Here is a 16,192-nt window from a genome sequence, read left to right on the forward strand (position 1 = left end):
ATAGGTGTCATAATTTAAATTAATAGAATGTGCACCGGGGCTTGCCTGAGGGTAACACTAAGTTAGTGTTAATATTATTTTCGGCCTTGGGCCCTTCCGACCTTGGGCCGGGTCTTCGGTTGCTTCAGCAGTCCTTCCATCTTCTGGAGATGTCCACCAAATACCATCTTGTGGTTCGGCTCCAACACCGCGTGCTGCACGTCCATGTTTTGCATATCTAGCGTATCTAAATGAAATGCAACAATATTGATGTATGAATGCATGGGTGATGTATCAAAAAACAAAGCAAGCTTAAAAGGAAAACGGTTCGACGCTACACTATGAGAGTTCATTTAATTTGTTTTAGCATGAAGTGTGTCCTTTAAATAAAACTTACTAAACTCATTTAGAAGGCTAGGCATGTACACAAAAGCAAAAGAGAGTACTAAAGGATTTCATTTAACTGACTCACAGAACCCTCTAGTTTAATTTGAGATAACCCGACATCTATAATACTGCAAAAACCCGGAATATCCGGATTTTACATCCGGAATATCCGGATTTTCTGGAGTATCCGGGTTAATACTCGGAGTTTCCGGGTTTGCTCGCAGTTCTACCCCCAAAACTGAAAACCCTTGCAGTGCAAAAACTAGCCCGCCAAAACTCAAGGTCCTGTGTGATACTAGTTTAGGGATGCATATAGATGTGCTTGACCAAAGGAAATCGATTAAAACCTCCTAACAAGATGGATGTGCCAAACCCTAGTTTAAATACCTTGGATGAGTCCTTTCTCCCGCAAGGAACTTGGAATCCACAGCACCCCAGGGAGGAGCACGTGGAGTAGAAGGCCCTCCACGCCGATTGGAGGCTCCCTTGGCCTTGAGATCAAATTGAGAGAGGGTTTGAGCCCTAGGGTTTGGGGGAAAAGAGTGAGAGCATGAGGGAAAGAGAGCTGACGGGAGAGAGAGAGTGATATGGGCTGGTGAGAGAGAGAGGTTTAAAACGTTGGTGGGGCCTCGGTGACAAAAAATCACGCCCGGAGTATCCGGAAACAAACCCGGAGTATCCGGATTATTCCGGAATTTCCGGATTCACACCTGGAAGTTCCGGGTTCACAATGATTCCCAGAGATAAATTGCGATTGAGTTGACTTGATTTGTTTTGAAAATTTGTTCAAACATCAAAACTGAGTCATTTGGCACCCCAACTATATTTTTAGCTAAAACTTCTTCTTTCCCTGTTCCTACCTTTTAATATTATTTGATTTCAAAAATGACGCGAACCTTTATTTAGAAATCATTTCAAAACAGATTTTCTCATTTCATAGGTTAAATTGCTAGCAAGAATTTCTTTAGTGATTTTGTTCAGACAGATTTAGTGCTAACAATCATATTAACCATGGGATTAACTTTGTAGTTATGGTGATAAACACCTGGGGTGTTACAGGTAGCGAGCCCCTTAGCACCAAGGGAGTTGCTTCCATGGAGCTCACCATTGGAAGCAAGACGCTTGCTACGGCTTTCTTCGTCTCGGAGGTGCAAGGTAACTACAATTTGATTCTTGGGAGGGATTGGATTCATGCAAATCAGTGTGTTCCTTCTACCTTGCATCAGTTTCTTGTTCAGTGGATCGGCGATGAGGTTGAGATTGTCCATGGGGATACTTCATCCTTTGTTGCTTTAGCCGATTCAGATTCTATTAGTGCACACAACAACGTCAAGTGTTTATCGGGCGTGGATCTGTCCGATTATGATTTGATTAGTTGCACTAAGGATGGTTTTGTTTCTACTGTACTAAAACCGATGGATAATCGGCTAAATCATTTAATGTAAATCAGGTGAGTACAACGGAAGCTCCAGAAGCGACCGGTCAGACCGCTTGTGCCGACCGGTCAGATCGGTCCAGTCCTGTTCGGTGCACAGAGCCGACCGGTCAGACCGGACACCCCGACCGGTCAGACTGGTCCAACACAGAGTGGTTACAGCAGAGGCTAGATCAGTATCGGGCACGTACGAACGATATGTGTGAAGCCATTGAAGATTCTGATGATCTAGACAAGCTGGGCTAAGGATTTGCATCGGCCGATCCTTTAGAAAAGGTAGACATTGGTGATGGAACTATCCCTAGGCCGACCTTTGTAAACAAAAATTTATCGGCTGAATATAAAGCCGATTTGGTTAATTCATTGAAAGAATATGTTGATTGCTTTACTTGGGAGTATCATGAAATGCCCGGTTTAAGTCGTGATCTTGTTGAGCATCGTTTACCGATTAAAGCCGGTTTTAGACCTTATGAACAACCGATTAGGTGTTTCAATCCCATTATTTATGACCGAATTAAAACTGAAATTAATCATTTACTTGATGCTGGATTTATTCGGTCTTGTCGTTATGCTGATTGGATCTCTAATATTGTGCCCGTTGAGAAAAAGGATTCGGGGAAAATTAGAGTGTGCATTGATTTTAGAGATCTTAATAAAGCTACTCCCAAGGATGAATATCCTATGCCTATAGCCGATATGTTGATCAATGAGGCTTCCGGACATCATGTCATTAGTTTTCTTGATGGTAACGCCAGTTACAATCAAATATTCATGGCCGAAGAAGATATATCTAAAACGGCCTTTAGATGTCCAGGATTTGTCGGCTTGTTTGAGTGGGTTGTTATGACTTTTGGTTTAAAAAATGCGGGTGCTACTTATCAAAGAGCTATGAATTTAATCTTCCATGATTTGCTTGGTGTCATCTTGGAGGTGTACATTGATGATATTGTCATTAAATCGGCCGGTTTGGATCATTATTTAGCCGATTTGAGACTTGCTCTTGAGAGGATGCGCCGGTGTGGTTTGAAGATGAATCCACTCAAATGTGCTTTTGGTATATCGGCTGGAAAGTTTCTTGGCTTCATTATTCTTGAGAAGGGAATAGAGGTTGATCCTAAAAGAATTAAAGCCATGAGGAAGGTTGAAGCCCGTACATGCCATAAGGATTTACAGAAGTTCTTGGGCAAGGTAAATTTCTTGAGAAGATTTATATCTAACTTGTCCGGGAAGATCGATGCTTTTACTCCTGTTCTTCGGTTAAAAGATGAAACCGAATTTACTTAGGGGGCAAAACAACAAGAAGCGTTTGAGAAGATCAAGATTTATTTGTCTTCACCACCCGTACTCAAAGCACCTAGGAGAGGAGTACCTTTCAGACTTTATGTGGCTGCTGAAGACAAGGTTATTGTGGCTGTTCTGACTCAAGAAACCGAAGGGAAGGAGTATATCATTACATATTTAAGCCGACGACTTATTGATGCGGAGACGAGGTATACATTTATTGAGAAGTTGTGTTTGTCTCTTTATTATGCTTGTACCAAATTTAGTCATTATCTACTATCTAGTACTTGCATAGTAGTATGTCAAACCGATGTGATCAAACATATGTTACAAAAACCGATTTTGAGTGGTAGAATCGGCAAGTGGGCTTTTGCTTTGGTTGAATATGATTTGGCTTGTAAACCTTTAAAATCTATGAGAGGCCAAATTATAGCGGATTTTATTGTTGAGCATCGGATTAATGACAAGCATGATCTAGAAGTCGGCTATATTACTTGCACACCATGGAAGTTGTACTTTGATGGATCGGTTTGTGATGATGGTCAAGGGATTGGTGCTGTTCTTATTTCTCTGAATGGTGCTGTTTTTGAATTTTTAAACCGATTGGAAGGAGAGTGCACAAATAACCAAGTTGAATATGAGGTTCTTCTATTTGGCTTGGAATTCTTGCAATCCATGGGCATGAAGCATGTTGAAGCCTTTGGAGATTCTCTTCTGGTGGTGCAGCAAGTATGTAAGGTATGCCAGTGCTATAATGGTTCTCTAAATGCATATCTTTATAAATGCCTCGGTATTATTTCTTCTTTCGATGAATTTATTATCAAACATATTTCGAGGGAAGAGAATGGAAAGGCAAATACTCTGGCTCAGCAAGCATCTGGCTATAATGTCTAGTTCTGGATGCACTGGTCCGACCGGTCCAGAGACCGGTCTGACCGGTGATGCAGCTGCTAGTTCTGATTCGGCCAAAAAAGATGATTCAATTGTCTCGGCCGAAGCCCAGGATTGGAGGGTTTCTCTTATATCGTATTTGAGAGATCCTGGTCATGGTGCAGAGAGAAATATTCGGCGTTTGGCTTTCAAGTACGGTTTAATTGACGATGAACTTTATCGTCGAACTGCCGAAGATTTGCTTCTCAAGTGTTTAGACTCGGATCAGGCCCGGGTTGCTATGGGTGAGGTTCATGAAGGTATTTGTGGTACTCATCAATCGGCTCCCAAGATGAAGTGATTACTTAGCGGAGCCGGTTTCTATTGGCCCACCATGCTATCTGATTGTTTCAAGTACTATAAAGGATGTGAAGAATGTCAGCGGTTTGGTGATTTGCAATTGGTGCCTGCTGCGTTGATGCATCCTATTATTAAACCATGGCCGTTCCGAGGTTGGGGGGTTGGATTTCATTGGACAAATTAATCCTCCATCTTCAAAGGGGCATCGCTTCGTGTTGGTTGGTCCGGATTATTTCACTAAATGGACCGAAGCGGTTTCTTTGAAGAATATGACACATAAGGAGGTAATTGAGTTTATTACTGAGCATATTATTCATAGATTCGGCATTCCACAAACTTTGACAACGGATCAAGGTTCTTCATTTATATCAAAGGAGGTGCGTGCCTTTGCCGAATCTTACAAGATTAAGTTGCTCAATTCATATCCATACTATGCTCAGGCCAATGGGCAGGCCGAGTCTAGTAATAAGATTTTGATCAAACTTGTCAAGAAGAAGATAGAAGAAAATCCTAAGAGGTGGCATGAAGTGTTATCCGAAGCATTGTGGGCTCATCGTATATCTAGACATGGTGCTACTAAGGTTACTCCTTTTGAGCTTGTGTATGGTCAAGAGGCTGTTTTACCCGTTGAGGTAAATCTGGATGCATATAGATTGGCAAAGCAAAATAACCTCTCCACTGTTGATTATCATGATTTGATGATGGATAATATTGATGAGGTGACCGACAAACATTTGAAAGCTTTAAAGGAGATTGAGAAAGACAAACTTCGGGTGGCCAGAGCTTACAACAAAAAGGTAAAACTTAAATCTTTTCAGGTTGGGGATCTGGTTTGGAAGACAATTTTGTCTCTTAGGATGAAAAGCAACAAGTTTGGCAAATGGTCGCCAAGTTGGGAGGGTCCATACAAGATTATTAAAGTTATCTCCGATAATTCGTATATGGTGGAGACGGTGCAAGGTGAGCGTCTACCAAGGGCTATCAATGGGAGGTACTTGAATAAGTTCTATCCTAGCGTATGGCAAAGCGCATGAGGACGAAGATGGCCGGTATTGAATACCGCCCTTAGTTTTATTTTTAGACTTGTATGCTCTGTGTAAAACATGTACATCATGATAGTTCTTGCTTTTTGGCTTGTGAAACTCACCAAAAAGCAAGGGGGCATATGTTGACAGCCAATTCTGGCAGTTTAGAGGCCGACCGGTCAGATCGGTCGGGCCGACCGGTCAGACCGGTCTGTCCAGTTGTAATCCGAGTAGGCTTCGTTTTATTTTAGAAATTCTTGTATAAACCGACTTGGAGAGGGGTACGACTTCCCCGGCCTATAAATATAAAGGCTAAGGCCGATTGAGGTATTCCCAATTGAATCAATCAAAATATCGCATTACTTTTTATCTCTCAAACCCTAGCCTTTTCCAACCCTAGATTGCTTTCTTCCTTTGTCTCGACGACGTTTGAAGACGTTCTGAGTGGCCTGCCATCCTCAGAGCAACCCTAGCCGCGCAAGCTCCGACGGGGTCCCTCCCGAGCTTGCATTTCTAGGTCTTCGCGGTTCTCTGCTCCACACCGGTCAGACCGGTCTGCGGAACCGGTCAGACCGGTCCGCCAGGGCATCACTGGTTCAAATCGTTTTGGCGGTCTCCTGCGCGTTCTAGTGCATTCGAGTGTGTTGGCGCGATTCTGTGTCAACACACACACTAGCTTAACTAGTTCAATGCACTCTTTAGTTCATTATGATGTTTAGTGACAAAAAATTCAATAGTTAACCATGACATTAGATTTGTATAGCTTTGTATATACTCTCCCAATTTCTTTTATGAAGCATATTAGTATTTGAAAAGCTCAAACTTTGTTAATGTCCACTAAATATTAGTCAAATTATACATATTCGTTGTGTATGAAAATTGCATTAGTCAATTTGTATTACATAAATATTTTAGTAGGGGATCATTTTGTAGCAATTAATATTATACTGATCTAAGTACACCTCTAAAGGCCTTTTCAAATAGCTATGTAAAACTAAGTGAGGGGACTACAAATTCTTTAACTTGGCATTCAACCTACTATATTGTAAAGTCTCCCATAACTTTTGTTTTGCAAAAAAGGTTTCATATAACATTGTGCTAATATAAGAAAGGTGGGATGAATATCCTCGACTTTTCACTACCTACGTTCTTCCCTTTTTTAAAAACTGATATTGTACATGGTTATGGCATACTTTAGAAAACATCTAGAGAGCGAGGGTCAGTATGGTGTCATTCTGTCAGAGCCCATTTAAAGTCATCGCTGTGTTCGCTTGACTTGTCAGCCAACCAGCCAACAGTATTGTTCTCTCATACTAAATCAGCACCAACCACCAGCTACCAGCCAGTCAGCAGTACTGTTCTCTCATAACAAATTAGCACCAGCCATCAGCCACAGCCAAGCGAACACAACGGCATATAAATACTTAGAGCTGCTGTTAAAAAACAATATTTATATGCCTGCACAAGAGCCATTGAAGCGTCCCCTCATGAGAGGTGACTTAAATGTGATACAAATATCAGTCCCAGGAGGCTGATACATATTTATTACATTAGATGGCACATCACAGTACAACTCTACGCGGTGGTGGGCAATGAAGCGCCACTATCGCGAGGACAACAACTACAACCCAAACAAGAATGTGAAGCACGAAGAGGTCATCAGAGTCTTGCGCCATATGGAGCTTCCTGCGGGTGACCCTATCCACAGGCAAGGTTGGGTGCAGAACGGAACCCCTACTCAACGTCCTCGGAAACAAAGTCGGGATCTTTCTCTGTAAAAATTAAGGAGTGAGTACAAACGTACTCAGCAAGTCCAACCATACCCACGGAGGGGGTATAAACAGAATACATGCACAGAATAGATCAAGGATAAGGCTAGGGTTTAATTTGCGGAAAGCTAATTTTCATGCATGGGTTTATTTGCAAAAGATTTTTTCTTAAAGTAATTCTTTTCTAACCGAGTAGGGTTGATCCACACATGATCCAAGTTTTAAATTGCTACCGGACTCCTCATCCTCCGTAGCACACGGCACAGCTGCCGGACACTTTTCCAAAACAACTCACGCCAACCCATCCATCCCCAAAAGAAACACTAGTTGTGTGACCAAACCATAACTCGCCCAGTACCATGGGTACGTCTATTCGAATAGGTTTTAACTCTGCAGAGATGTGCAACTTTACCCACAAGCGGGGTACCACAGCACGATCACCTTAGTGTCGGTGCAGATCCCAACAAAGTCATTACTCACCTTAGCTAGACCTGACTAGCCAACACGGGGTCCACCAAGGGGCCATTGACCTATCACCGAGGTTTAATCGGGGCATAAGTCACACAGAGCTTATCCCTTCTCCTTGGTCACCCATTGCTCTCAGCTCTCCTGATGGCTAACAGACTAACTAGTGGGGTTTATGCTAAGCCGTTGGCACATACAACGGTCGAGTGGTTTGCACGATAGTTGAGTTAGGCAAGATGACACATCAACTCGGTCCTTAATTGTGACAAGATGGATATCTCCCAACCCTGCTCAACCACACAGGTACGAGCACACCTTTTGGCAATTCACACAGAAGTGACATCCATCCCATCTAACTCATCTTTCGAAAAAATTGCACATTTATCCCTTCCCACACACTCACACATTTTCCTTTTATAAAACTAGTTGTACCATGTTCGAGGTCCTATGCATTCTAGCAGCGATTAACATCCAAATAGAATATATCATATTCAGACATTAATCTAGGTGGTCAAGGAATAGGTATAACAAATCAAAGGGTGGCTATCCAACCATGTTTTCAGCAGGCAAAATATATGCAGTTTTGTAAAACAGCCCAATAGGTTGTGTTTATAAAACTGGGACAAAATATGCATCAAAGGATGGGATTGAACTTGCCATTCTCAAAGCCTTCCGGGAAGTGCTGATCGAGATACTGTCCTTCGGGTTCGGGGTCGCGGTACTAGTCCTCGCACACTTGCTCATGGAACTGCTCGTCGACGGGATCTCTCTCGTTCACACCGTGATCTACGACGCACACAAGCAAGCACACAATAAGAAAAAAAGGAAATAAAGGTTTTATCATTGAGCTCGAATCGGGAACAATTAAGGTATAGAGATAGGAGTAATATTTTTGGGTGGTTTTCTAATGGCACGACCGAAACTATATTAGAAATGGCGTGGTAAGTTTTAGGTCAATCGGGCAATGTTTGGCGCATGAAATGATAGATTAAAGGAGTGGCTAGGGCTAAATCGGGGTTCAGGGGCCTATTCACAAATATTTTTGAGAGGGCAAGGGCTTGATTGGAATTTTAGAAAATCTCCGGGCTATTCTGGAAAAGGGCAGGGATCTATTAAAATTAAGTTTATAAGGTGGAGGGGCTAATTCCCTAAATAAATAAAAGTAGAGGGGCTTTTCTTCAAAAGTGACATAAAAGGGGGGCTCTTTAAGAAATAGAAGGAAGGGCCGGGGGTTATGGGCAAAAACGCCCCCTTCTTCTACCTCCCCACGCTGGAAACAGGGGAGGGCCGAGGGGGGTCGCCGGCGGCGGCCTGGCTAGCGCACCAAGGCGCGGTGGCGGCCATGGGGAGGAGGAAAAGGAAGAGGGAGTCACGGGGGATCGATTCCCGACCGCAGCTCGGGCGGAGGAGGAGCGAAGCGACCTGGCCACGATGGCCGGCGGGCGGTGGGCGGCGGTGGCCCTAGGCCGGCATCCTGGAGGCGCGGCGGTGGTCAAGGAGGGAGAGGGAGGCGAGGAGATTCTATCCCCCTCCTTACCTCGAGCAGGGACGGCGCGAGGAGGTGGCTCCGCGGTGGCCGGCGAGAAGCGGGCGGAGCTGTGTGTGGCGGTGGCGCTGGGAGCTTGGGGAGGGGGCTGCGCGGTGGTGGAGGTGGTTGTGGAGCTCGGAGGCGAGGCAGAGGGCCTCTTTATAGGCGCTGAAGGCGGTGGAGGGAGGGAGCGCGGTGGTGGCCGGCCGGCGGGCATCATTCGGCCATTAATGGCGCTCGAAGCGTCGCGGCGGCGACGCGACGGCTCGGGCAGGGAATGACGTACAAGTGGGCACGTGGAGGGGCCGGCTGCTCGGCGTCGAGCAGTGCGGCTCGAGCGGCGAGGCGGGGCGCTATGCTCTGCTCGCGCAAGCAGTGCCGGCTCGGGCGCCGAGGCGGTGATGCTGTGCTGGTCGACGGGCGGCGCGGCGCGGCCGCGTGGTGCACGTGGGCGCGCGCGTGCATTGCATGGGGGCGGCCGGGAGCAGGCACGCGCATGCGTGGCCGGGAGCAAGGCGTGCGCAGGTAGAGCAGGAAGAAGGGAGAAAGGAGAAGGAGGGAGAAAAAGAAAGGAAGAAAAAGAAAAAGGGGGAATGAAAAAAGAAAGAGAGAGAGAAAGGGAGATCGCGCCGGCGGAATTTGCGGCGGCGACCGCGGCCGGACGAGCACGCGCGCTTGTCGGCAACGCGTAGCGTGTTGTGCGGAACAAGGGAAAGAAAAAGGATGGGACGTCGATTGAATTCAAGTGTCGGGACGGCGAAAATTTCCGAGAAGGAATTCGAAGGATTAGGGGTTTAGGAATGATTTGAGCCCAACGATGAAAAGAAATTTTGAAAATTATTTTTAGCGCGTGATTTATCTTTGTAAATTTTTCGGGACGTTACAGCCATGTTATGCAATAGAAACAATTAGCTTGGAGACGAGTACCTCACATAAATATCTTTTTCTTTTAATAGTAGCATGGTTGCATATATGAGTAGGAACTCTCTAAGTTTTGGCTCGAGTAATGTCCGTTAATTAAGTAGTTTATTTAAAAGCCCACTGAGATACTCTACACACTTGAATAACATTGGATAGCAAATTTATTGATATTTTTAATTGTAGCAAAAATATTTAAACAATATCAGTATTTTTAAATGTAGTGTTAATCGTAGTCCAAGCAGTTAAAAAAGTGGTAGTTAAAGAAGTGGCAGTTATTTTCATCTCAGGACTGCTCGGTCAAAGTGGTTTTAGAGCGGGGTCGAAAGGGCAAAGGCAAAAGAACTAGCAGCTCGCTCCGCTCGATTAAGCCACGGGTAAGGATGGCGGCGGCGGCGGCGGCGATACTCGAGCTGGATCCGTCACACGAGCGCGCCGGCCGCGTTATCGACAATATCGTGCGGCTGGAGAGGAGGATCTTCCCGAAGCACGAGTCGCTGGTGCGATCCATCCACGACGAGCTCAAGCGCCGGAACTCCGGCCTGATTTACATGGCATCCACCGTGGCGGGAGGCGACGGCGACGAGGTCGTCGGGTACGCCATGTACACCTGCCCGACCTCCCTCTGCGCCTCCATCACCAAGCTCGCCGGTGAGGGCCTTCTCTCTCATCTCTTCCCTGAAGGCTGAAGCCGCCAGCTAAAGCCGGGCGCAAAACTGCAACTCTGCGTGCAGTGAAGGAGAGTTGTAGGCGGCAGGGCCACGGCGAGGCGCTGCTGGCGGCCGCCGTGGAGCGGTGCCGGCGGAGGAGGGTCCAACGGGTGTCCCTCCACGTGGATCCGGCGAGGACGGCCGCGGTGGCACTGTACCGGAAGGCCGGGTTCCAGGTCGACGCCACCGTCATGGGCTACTACGCGACGCAGAGGGACGCCTACCGGATGTTCATGGATCTCCAGTGATCAGGAGCCGAGCAAGACAAGGGCATCACTCATCCTCGTTGTCAGAGATTTGAGTTCGATCAGTGGCTCTGATGCTCGTTCCCAATGCCAATAAAATGCCCTGATGAATTCTGATTCTGTGAACTGTAAATGCTTTTTATCCATGATTCCCTAGTTCCAAATTGCAAGGTCTGTACAAACGATCCGTTCAGTTCGGAGGTTTCACAAGAAATTATCCGTTCAGTTCGGAGGTTTCACAAGAAATTCACAAAATCCTCGCTTGGTTTTGGAAAACATCTCACAATTTCAGTTGAAATTCAGACAGATTCCCACATTTTGAGCTTATACTCTCTGCAATTACGCTAACCCTAGAAATCGTTGTAACTAAAAAAAAAGAAATCGTTGTAAGTGTTGGATAATTCGGTTCAAAGTTGACGTCATATTTCTCCTGCAAGGACAGTCTAACTCGATATGAGTTGGACATTTTTGGATAAGTTTGAACCTTTTATACGCTAAAATAGTGGGGTAGATTCATTGGCACTAATCAGAAGCCCAATTTTGCAGCAGAAACATTCCAGTGCTCAGACCTTTATGTTACTTCACTAGCGGAAACATGAGATGGTAACAGGCAAAGCCTGCCTCCATTTGGGGCAAGCACAAAGTTCTCTATTAACAGAGCCAAGTCAGATCTGTACAGAGTGGCTGGATATGATTTAGGATGCATGCAGGGACTAAATAAGTTCTAAAGCACGACTGGGCGGCTTGCGACTCCCCAGCAATTCAGGCACTTCCAAAAGCTCGAGCAAAGCATGGAAATGGAGAACATGGGACATAAGATTAACCAGAATTGAGCACTGACTGATGGACTTCGAGGAGGCGGCATCACGGTCATTTTATGTGGGAATCATAAACACTGAAGATGACGTCTGGGACAATCAGAGGCAGCTTGCTTATGTACATGAACAGCCGTCTGAGGTTCTCACTTGACACCGTCTCCATGTCAACCACATCTTGGTCCTCGACATAGATCCACAGGTCACCAGGACAAGTCTTCTTCAGGTTGTCACGGCAGAATGGGCACGACTGCGATCTTGAATTCCTGCAAGAAAGCAATGTTATTGGCAAAGCATGGCATCTGGGAGTAATAATTACAGAGCAACCCTGGAACGGGAATTCAGTGACTATCCAAGCTAAGTTAAATTGAAAAGGTACATTGGCCAAAAAAATACAGACCAAACCACAGCCATCATAGGAACACGCAGTACACAGAAACAATAAATTGCAGACACCTACTATTAGTGTTTGCTAACATATGAAGCTACTATGAACATCAGGACCACATGTTTAATGAGCTAAATTGTTAGCTGAAGTGAGCAAAAGAGTACTGTGTTTTTATAGCAGGAAACGGTGTGCTATAAGAGTGAATCGTTTACACAGAAAGATGAATGACTGTGCTCATTGAATGGACAAAAAAGAAAAACTCAGTACTTGATAGAGCATCACACTCAGGTGCCTCTGCAATGAAGGAATGGCAGAACAAAGTTTAGAAAAAACATGTTGCCAACACCACATTTAGCATATTTACAGTAGTTGGAGAAATTATCTTAATATGGCAATGCTACTTTCTAATGATCACTCCATTTTCAGAAAGACAATGTGAAACCATATAAATGAATATGGATCTGCTTTGCAGAGTACTATGTTCTGTTCAGCTACTGGCCATTCAACCCCAGGGGGTTCCTAAAAAGAGAGGCTAACCTCATGTTTGCCCATAAGCATGGAGTGGCTCGATCTTGTTTACAAGTATATAAGTTGGTGGAAAGAACCATAAAGACAGATCTAAGCTTATGTATAGAATCACTATTCTCAGTAGCTCATGTTTAGCAGGCCCTCGAGCTTTGATGATTATCAAGGTAGAGAATATACTTGAACGATATACCCAGCTAAAAAGCTTGATAATCAATCATGACAACAAAAGCCTACACAAGAAGGTTGCACTTGCACAGCAGGTATAGTAGGCAATCGAGAATAAAGCGCTCAATGGAGTCACGCAAAAAGCATGAGCAGAAACTGAAATTTCGCGCATACCAGTCCTGGTAACATCTGAGACACATAGCATGTGTGCAGTTGGGCAACACAACTTTGCTATTCATCTCCATGCAAATCCCACACTCTTCTTCCCTCTCAATGTCAATATCAGATAAGCTGCTCCGTTCATCCTCATCTTTCTTTCTGTACCTCTCCATGCACACAGCCTTCTGCTTCTTGTCCTCCACGTCAGTGATCCCCCTTTGCAGTTGCAGCAAAGAAGGAAATATCACAGCTGCCCATGCCAACCACATATCAATTCCAATCAATGAAACAAAAGATAACATATTCAGGCAAAGTTTTAAGACCATCATGTACTATTACCATAGAATTCTTTGATGCTGGCTTTCCTCTCGTGAGTCGACATGGTTGTCGTGCCATCAACATAAACCTGCACAGTGAGCTCCACATTCAGCAGAGCACCTCCACAATGTGAGCCCAATTACCATGCGGCAGAGAAATGCCACACACCTTGTATATGAGAATTCTCAGCAGGCCAAGCGCCCCAGCAAGGCTGCAGTCAGTCCACTGGACCAAGAAGAGGAATATATGCGCTGCAGGGCTGTAGGACAGCCGCATCTGCAGGCACGCGCCATCATAGTCCCTGGGAAATTCAGAGGCCCTGCTCATCCAAACAAGCAAACAAATAGCATCACTTGGCAGATCACATGCACTTGGAGAAGACAGAAGGGACACTAACTTCTCCTCCCCCTTTCCCTCTTTGCAAAAACTACTACTATAATTTAGAGCCGAAGCACATGGGGAAGGAGTGTGCCTTTCTTTTAACATGCTAAACACATGCGATCCCCTCCCGATCTACCGCCGCGCCGCGCTCGTGCGCGCACGGATAACGCAATAATCAGCGACCGGCACCGGACCAACCCCCGCGAGGGATCCCTGCGCAGGTGACGGACCGGGTGCTCGATTGATCAGCCCATGGCCCTCCCAGGCCGCCGGCTCGCCGCATTGCGCGGCCGCGCCAGAAACCCCAAGCGCCGGCTCGATCAGGGAGCCAGGCGGAGAGACGAGACGGACACGGCCCGGTACCAGTGAACTGCGAGCGGAATCGACAGGGGGGCGCGAGGCGGCGCCGGAATCGGCCGGGTGGGAGTGGGGCGAGCGAAGAGGAGAGGGGGAGGCGGGCGAGCTGGGGGCTTACAGGGTGTTGGCGTGCTGGATGTCAGCTTCGAGCACCTTGATGGAGTCCCTGTACGCCTTCCGCATCCTCCGCCGCCGCCGCCGGTGCCGCCCTTCTCATCCAAGTGCCGCAGCCCCGGTCACGGCAACCCCCCGCTTCCCCGGCAGTCTTCGGACCTTGCCGGCCGCCTGGCTGCCCTGTTCTCGTGGTGTCGAATTGGGAGGTGGAAGGTGAGGCTAGGGGACTGGGTCTCGGGCGCCGCGCGGTGCTGTGGGGTGGGGTGGGTGGCGTGGGGGAGTGGTGGTGGGCTTTGAGGGGCGGGGGAGGGAGACGATGAGGGCGCGGCGCAGGGGCAGGAAGGACGCGACGCGAGGGTGCGTGCCGGGCGCGCGGGCAGACAGGAGCGAGCAGAGCCCGCCGCGCGTGCCCGCGGCGGGCGTGGCCGCGTCGGGATGCGTGAGGTGAGATCCCCGTGCGTCTGCCCGCCCTCGTCTCGTCTCCCTCTCTCCCCTTCGGGTGACTGACGACGGACGGCGGCGAAAGTCACCGAAAACGGCAGGAAGTACAGCAGGAGGAAGATTTGGCAGAATTCGTCAAGGGCATGGAAAAAGTCTGGTTTTTTAGAAACTTGTAAATTCTTTTTTGAACGAACGAAACTTGTGAATTCTCAGGGATGCAGAAACGTTTGGCAAGTTTAGGGCCCAAGAGTTTCCTTCTTTACGGCGTACATGCAGTGCAGCACGGGGATTGTTTGTCAGAGGCACCAGGGCTACGGCCGTATTTTATTTTAACAAAAAAAAATCCAGACATGGAAATGTAACGAACATGCATATGCACTGTGATCAATTAGTGGGCAGCCTAGTTTCGCATTTCCAGATTACCAGCACAAACTACTAGAATGGTACACACAGGCGCAGGCGGCCCTATTGTTAACCGGTTGCTTTCAACTCTTGTTCACGAGGCACACCAGTACACCACCCATTGGCCACACCTGAACAACTTTCATTATCGCTAGGTACACTCCATGACACAAACCTACCTTCTTTCGTGTATGAGGGAACTGTGAACCGGAAGTACAACTTGAACTATGGTACATATTAAGTATTTAGCTGTAGCGAAACTAATCATTTACACCAAAATCTATATAACAGGAATTATCATTTCAGAATAAGCTGCAAGTACATCTGAGCTACGAGCATGCTACAAAATTATGATTAACGAGATAAAAAAACTTATTATTGACCATTGAGTTGCCTACAATTATCATCATATATTCAGCCAAAAGAATTTGTTAGGCGCTTCATGTTGTTGAGTCCCTGTCCTACTAGACTCGAGCCACTATCTTAATATATTTTCTGAAACAAAAGACAGGAGCTCTGTCGCTCAATTAAGACGATAGAAAATATTTACAAGAAAGGTTAGCGCAACAGAATGCCAAAAGATTTTCGAAGGCTAACCAACCCACGCGACGCGGTTGAGCACAAACACGACACACTGCCATAAGTCATCATTGCCGAGCCGCGTCCCCTTCGCAGCAACTCCGACTTCACGCTGCAAAAACCCGTCTCCACACGTCGAGGGCGCCGATAAACGAGAGCATCCACCCAGGAGACTTTGAAGCCACAACGACTCGAACATTTCAATTCAGGCCCGATCTGAGTCAAGCCCACTGGGTTTATCATTTCTGGTAATTATTTAATTATTTTTAGCTGAAGAAGAGTGGGAAGCAACCAATTTTTCACATATTATTTCCTGGTAATGAATTGCTAATATTTTATTTTTTGAGATTAGTGCAACGCACGCACACTCACCACTATGAATACATGTACGCAAACCCTATCTCTACGAACATCTTTGAATACTGAGCCGACAAATCCTCAAAATTGACGAAGCAAGTCACCACAAATGGCAGCAGGAACGTCGCCTACCACTGAAAACACAACGCAATTAAATTTTAGAATATTCGCTCCCACATAAAATCGAACCCAAGAATTAAGATACTATTGAGACTT

The 16,192-nt window shown here is 46.3% G+C and overlaps 2 protein-coding genes across 3 annotated transcripts; one reads left to right on the top strand and one right to left on the bottom strand.

The window, feature by feature from the left end:
- The first annotated feature begins 10,314 nt into the window (after nt 1–10,314).
- On the top strand, nt 10,315–11,278 carry LOC120690719 (uncharacterized N-acetyltransferase YvbK-like). 2 transcript variants are annotated; one of them, XR_005681887.1, is made up of 3 exons: nt 10,315–10,668; nt 10,752–11,173; nt 11,206–11,241. XR_005681887.1 is itself a non-coding variant. In XM_039973501.1 (2 exons), the coding sequence occupies exons 1-2, from the start codon at nt 10,401–10,403 to the stop codon at nt 10,973–10,975; spliced, it is 492 nt and encodes a 163-aa protein (XP_039829435.1). In that variant the 5' UTR covers nt 10,315–10,400; the 3' UTR covers nt 10,976–11,278. The 2 variants fall into 2 exon arrangements, 1 of the variants encoding a protein (XP_039829435.1); XM_039973501.1 differs by having other exon boundaries at nt 10,752–11,278.
- Nucleotides 11,279–11,535: 257 nt separating this feature from the next.
- LOC120690718 (E3 ubiquitin-protein ligase AIRP2-like) lies at nt 11,536–14,638 on the bottom strand. Its single transcript, XM_039973500.1, has 5 exons — nt 14,202–14,638; nt 13,514–13,664; nt 13,367–13,433; nt 13,043–13,277; nt 11,536–12,053 (listed from the first exon to the last, which is right to left on the bottom strand). The coding sequence occupies exons 1-5, from the start codon at nt 14,264–14,266 to the stop codon at nt 11,843–11,845; spliced, it is 729 nt and encodes a 242-aa protein (XP_039829434.1). The 5' UTR covers nt 14,267–14,638; the 3' UTR covers nt 11,536–11,842.
- Between the last annotated feature and the right edge of the window lie 1,554 nt (nt 14,639–16,192).

The sequence above is a fragment of the Panicum virgatum genome, chromosome 9N (genome assembly GCF_016808335.1).
Source record: "Panicum virgatum strain AP13 chromosome 9N, P.virgatum_v5, whole genome shotgun sequence".
Lineage (NCBI taxonomy): Eukaryota > Viridiplantae > Streptophyta > Magnoliopsida > Poales > Poaceae > Panicum > Panicum virgatum.

What these genes read in the sequence shown, in the direction of transcription:
- LOC120690718 (XM_039973500.1), bottom strand. Translation starts at nt 14,266, where the DNA reads ATGCGGAAGGCGTACAGGGACTCCATCAAGGTGCTCGAAGCTGACATC. An exon ending in TGAGAATTCTCATATACAAG is followed by an intron (nt 13,434 to 13,513) that starts GTGTGTGGCATT and finishes CTCACTGTGCAG; the next exon opens with GTTTATGTTGATGGCACGAC. An exon ending in CTCAGATGTTACCAGGACTG is followed by an intron (nt 12,054 to 13,042) that starts GTATGCGCGAAA and finishes GCTTTCTTGCAG; the next exon opens with GAATTCAAGATCGCAGTCGT.
- LOC120690719 (XM_039973501.1), top strand. Translation starts at nt 10,401, where the DNA reads ATGGCGGCGGCGGCGGCGGCGATACTCGAGCTGGATCCGTCACACGAG. An exon ending in CTCCATCACCAAGCTCGCCG is followed by an intron (nt 10,669 to 10,751) that starts GTGAGGGCCTTC and finishes CTCTGCGTGCAG; the next exon opens with TGAAGGAGAGTTGTAGGCGG.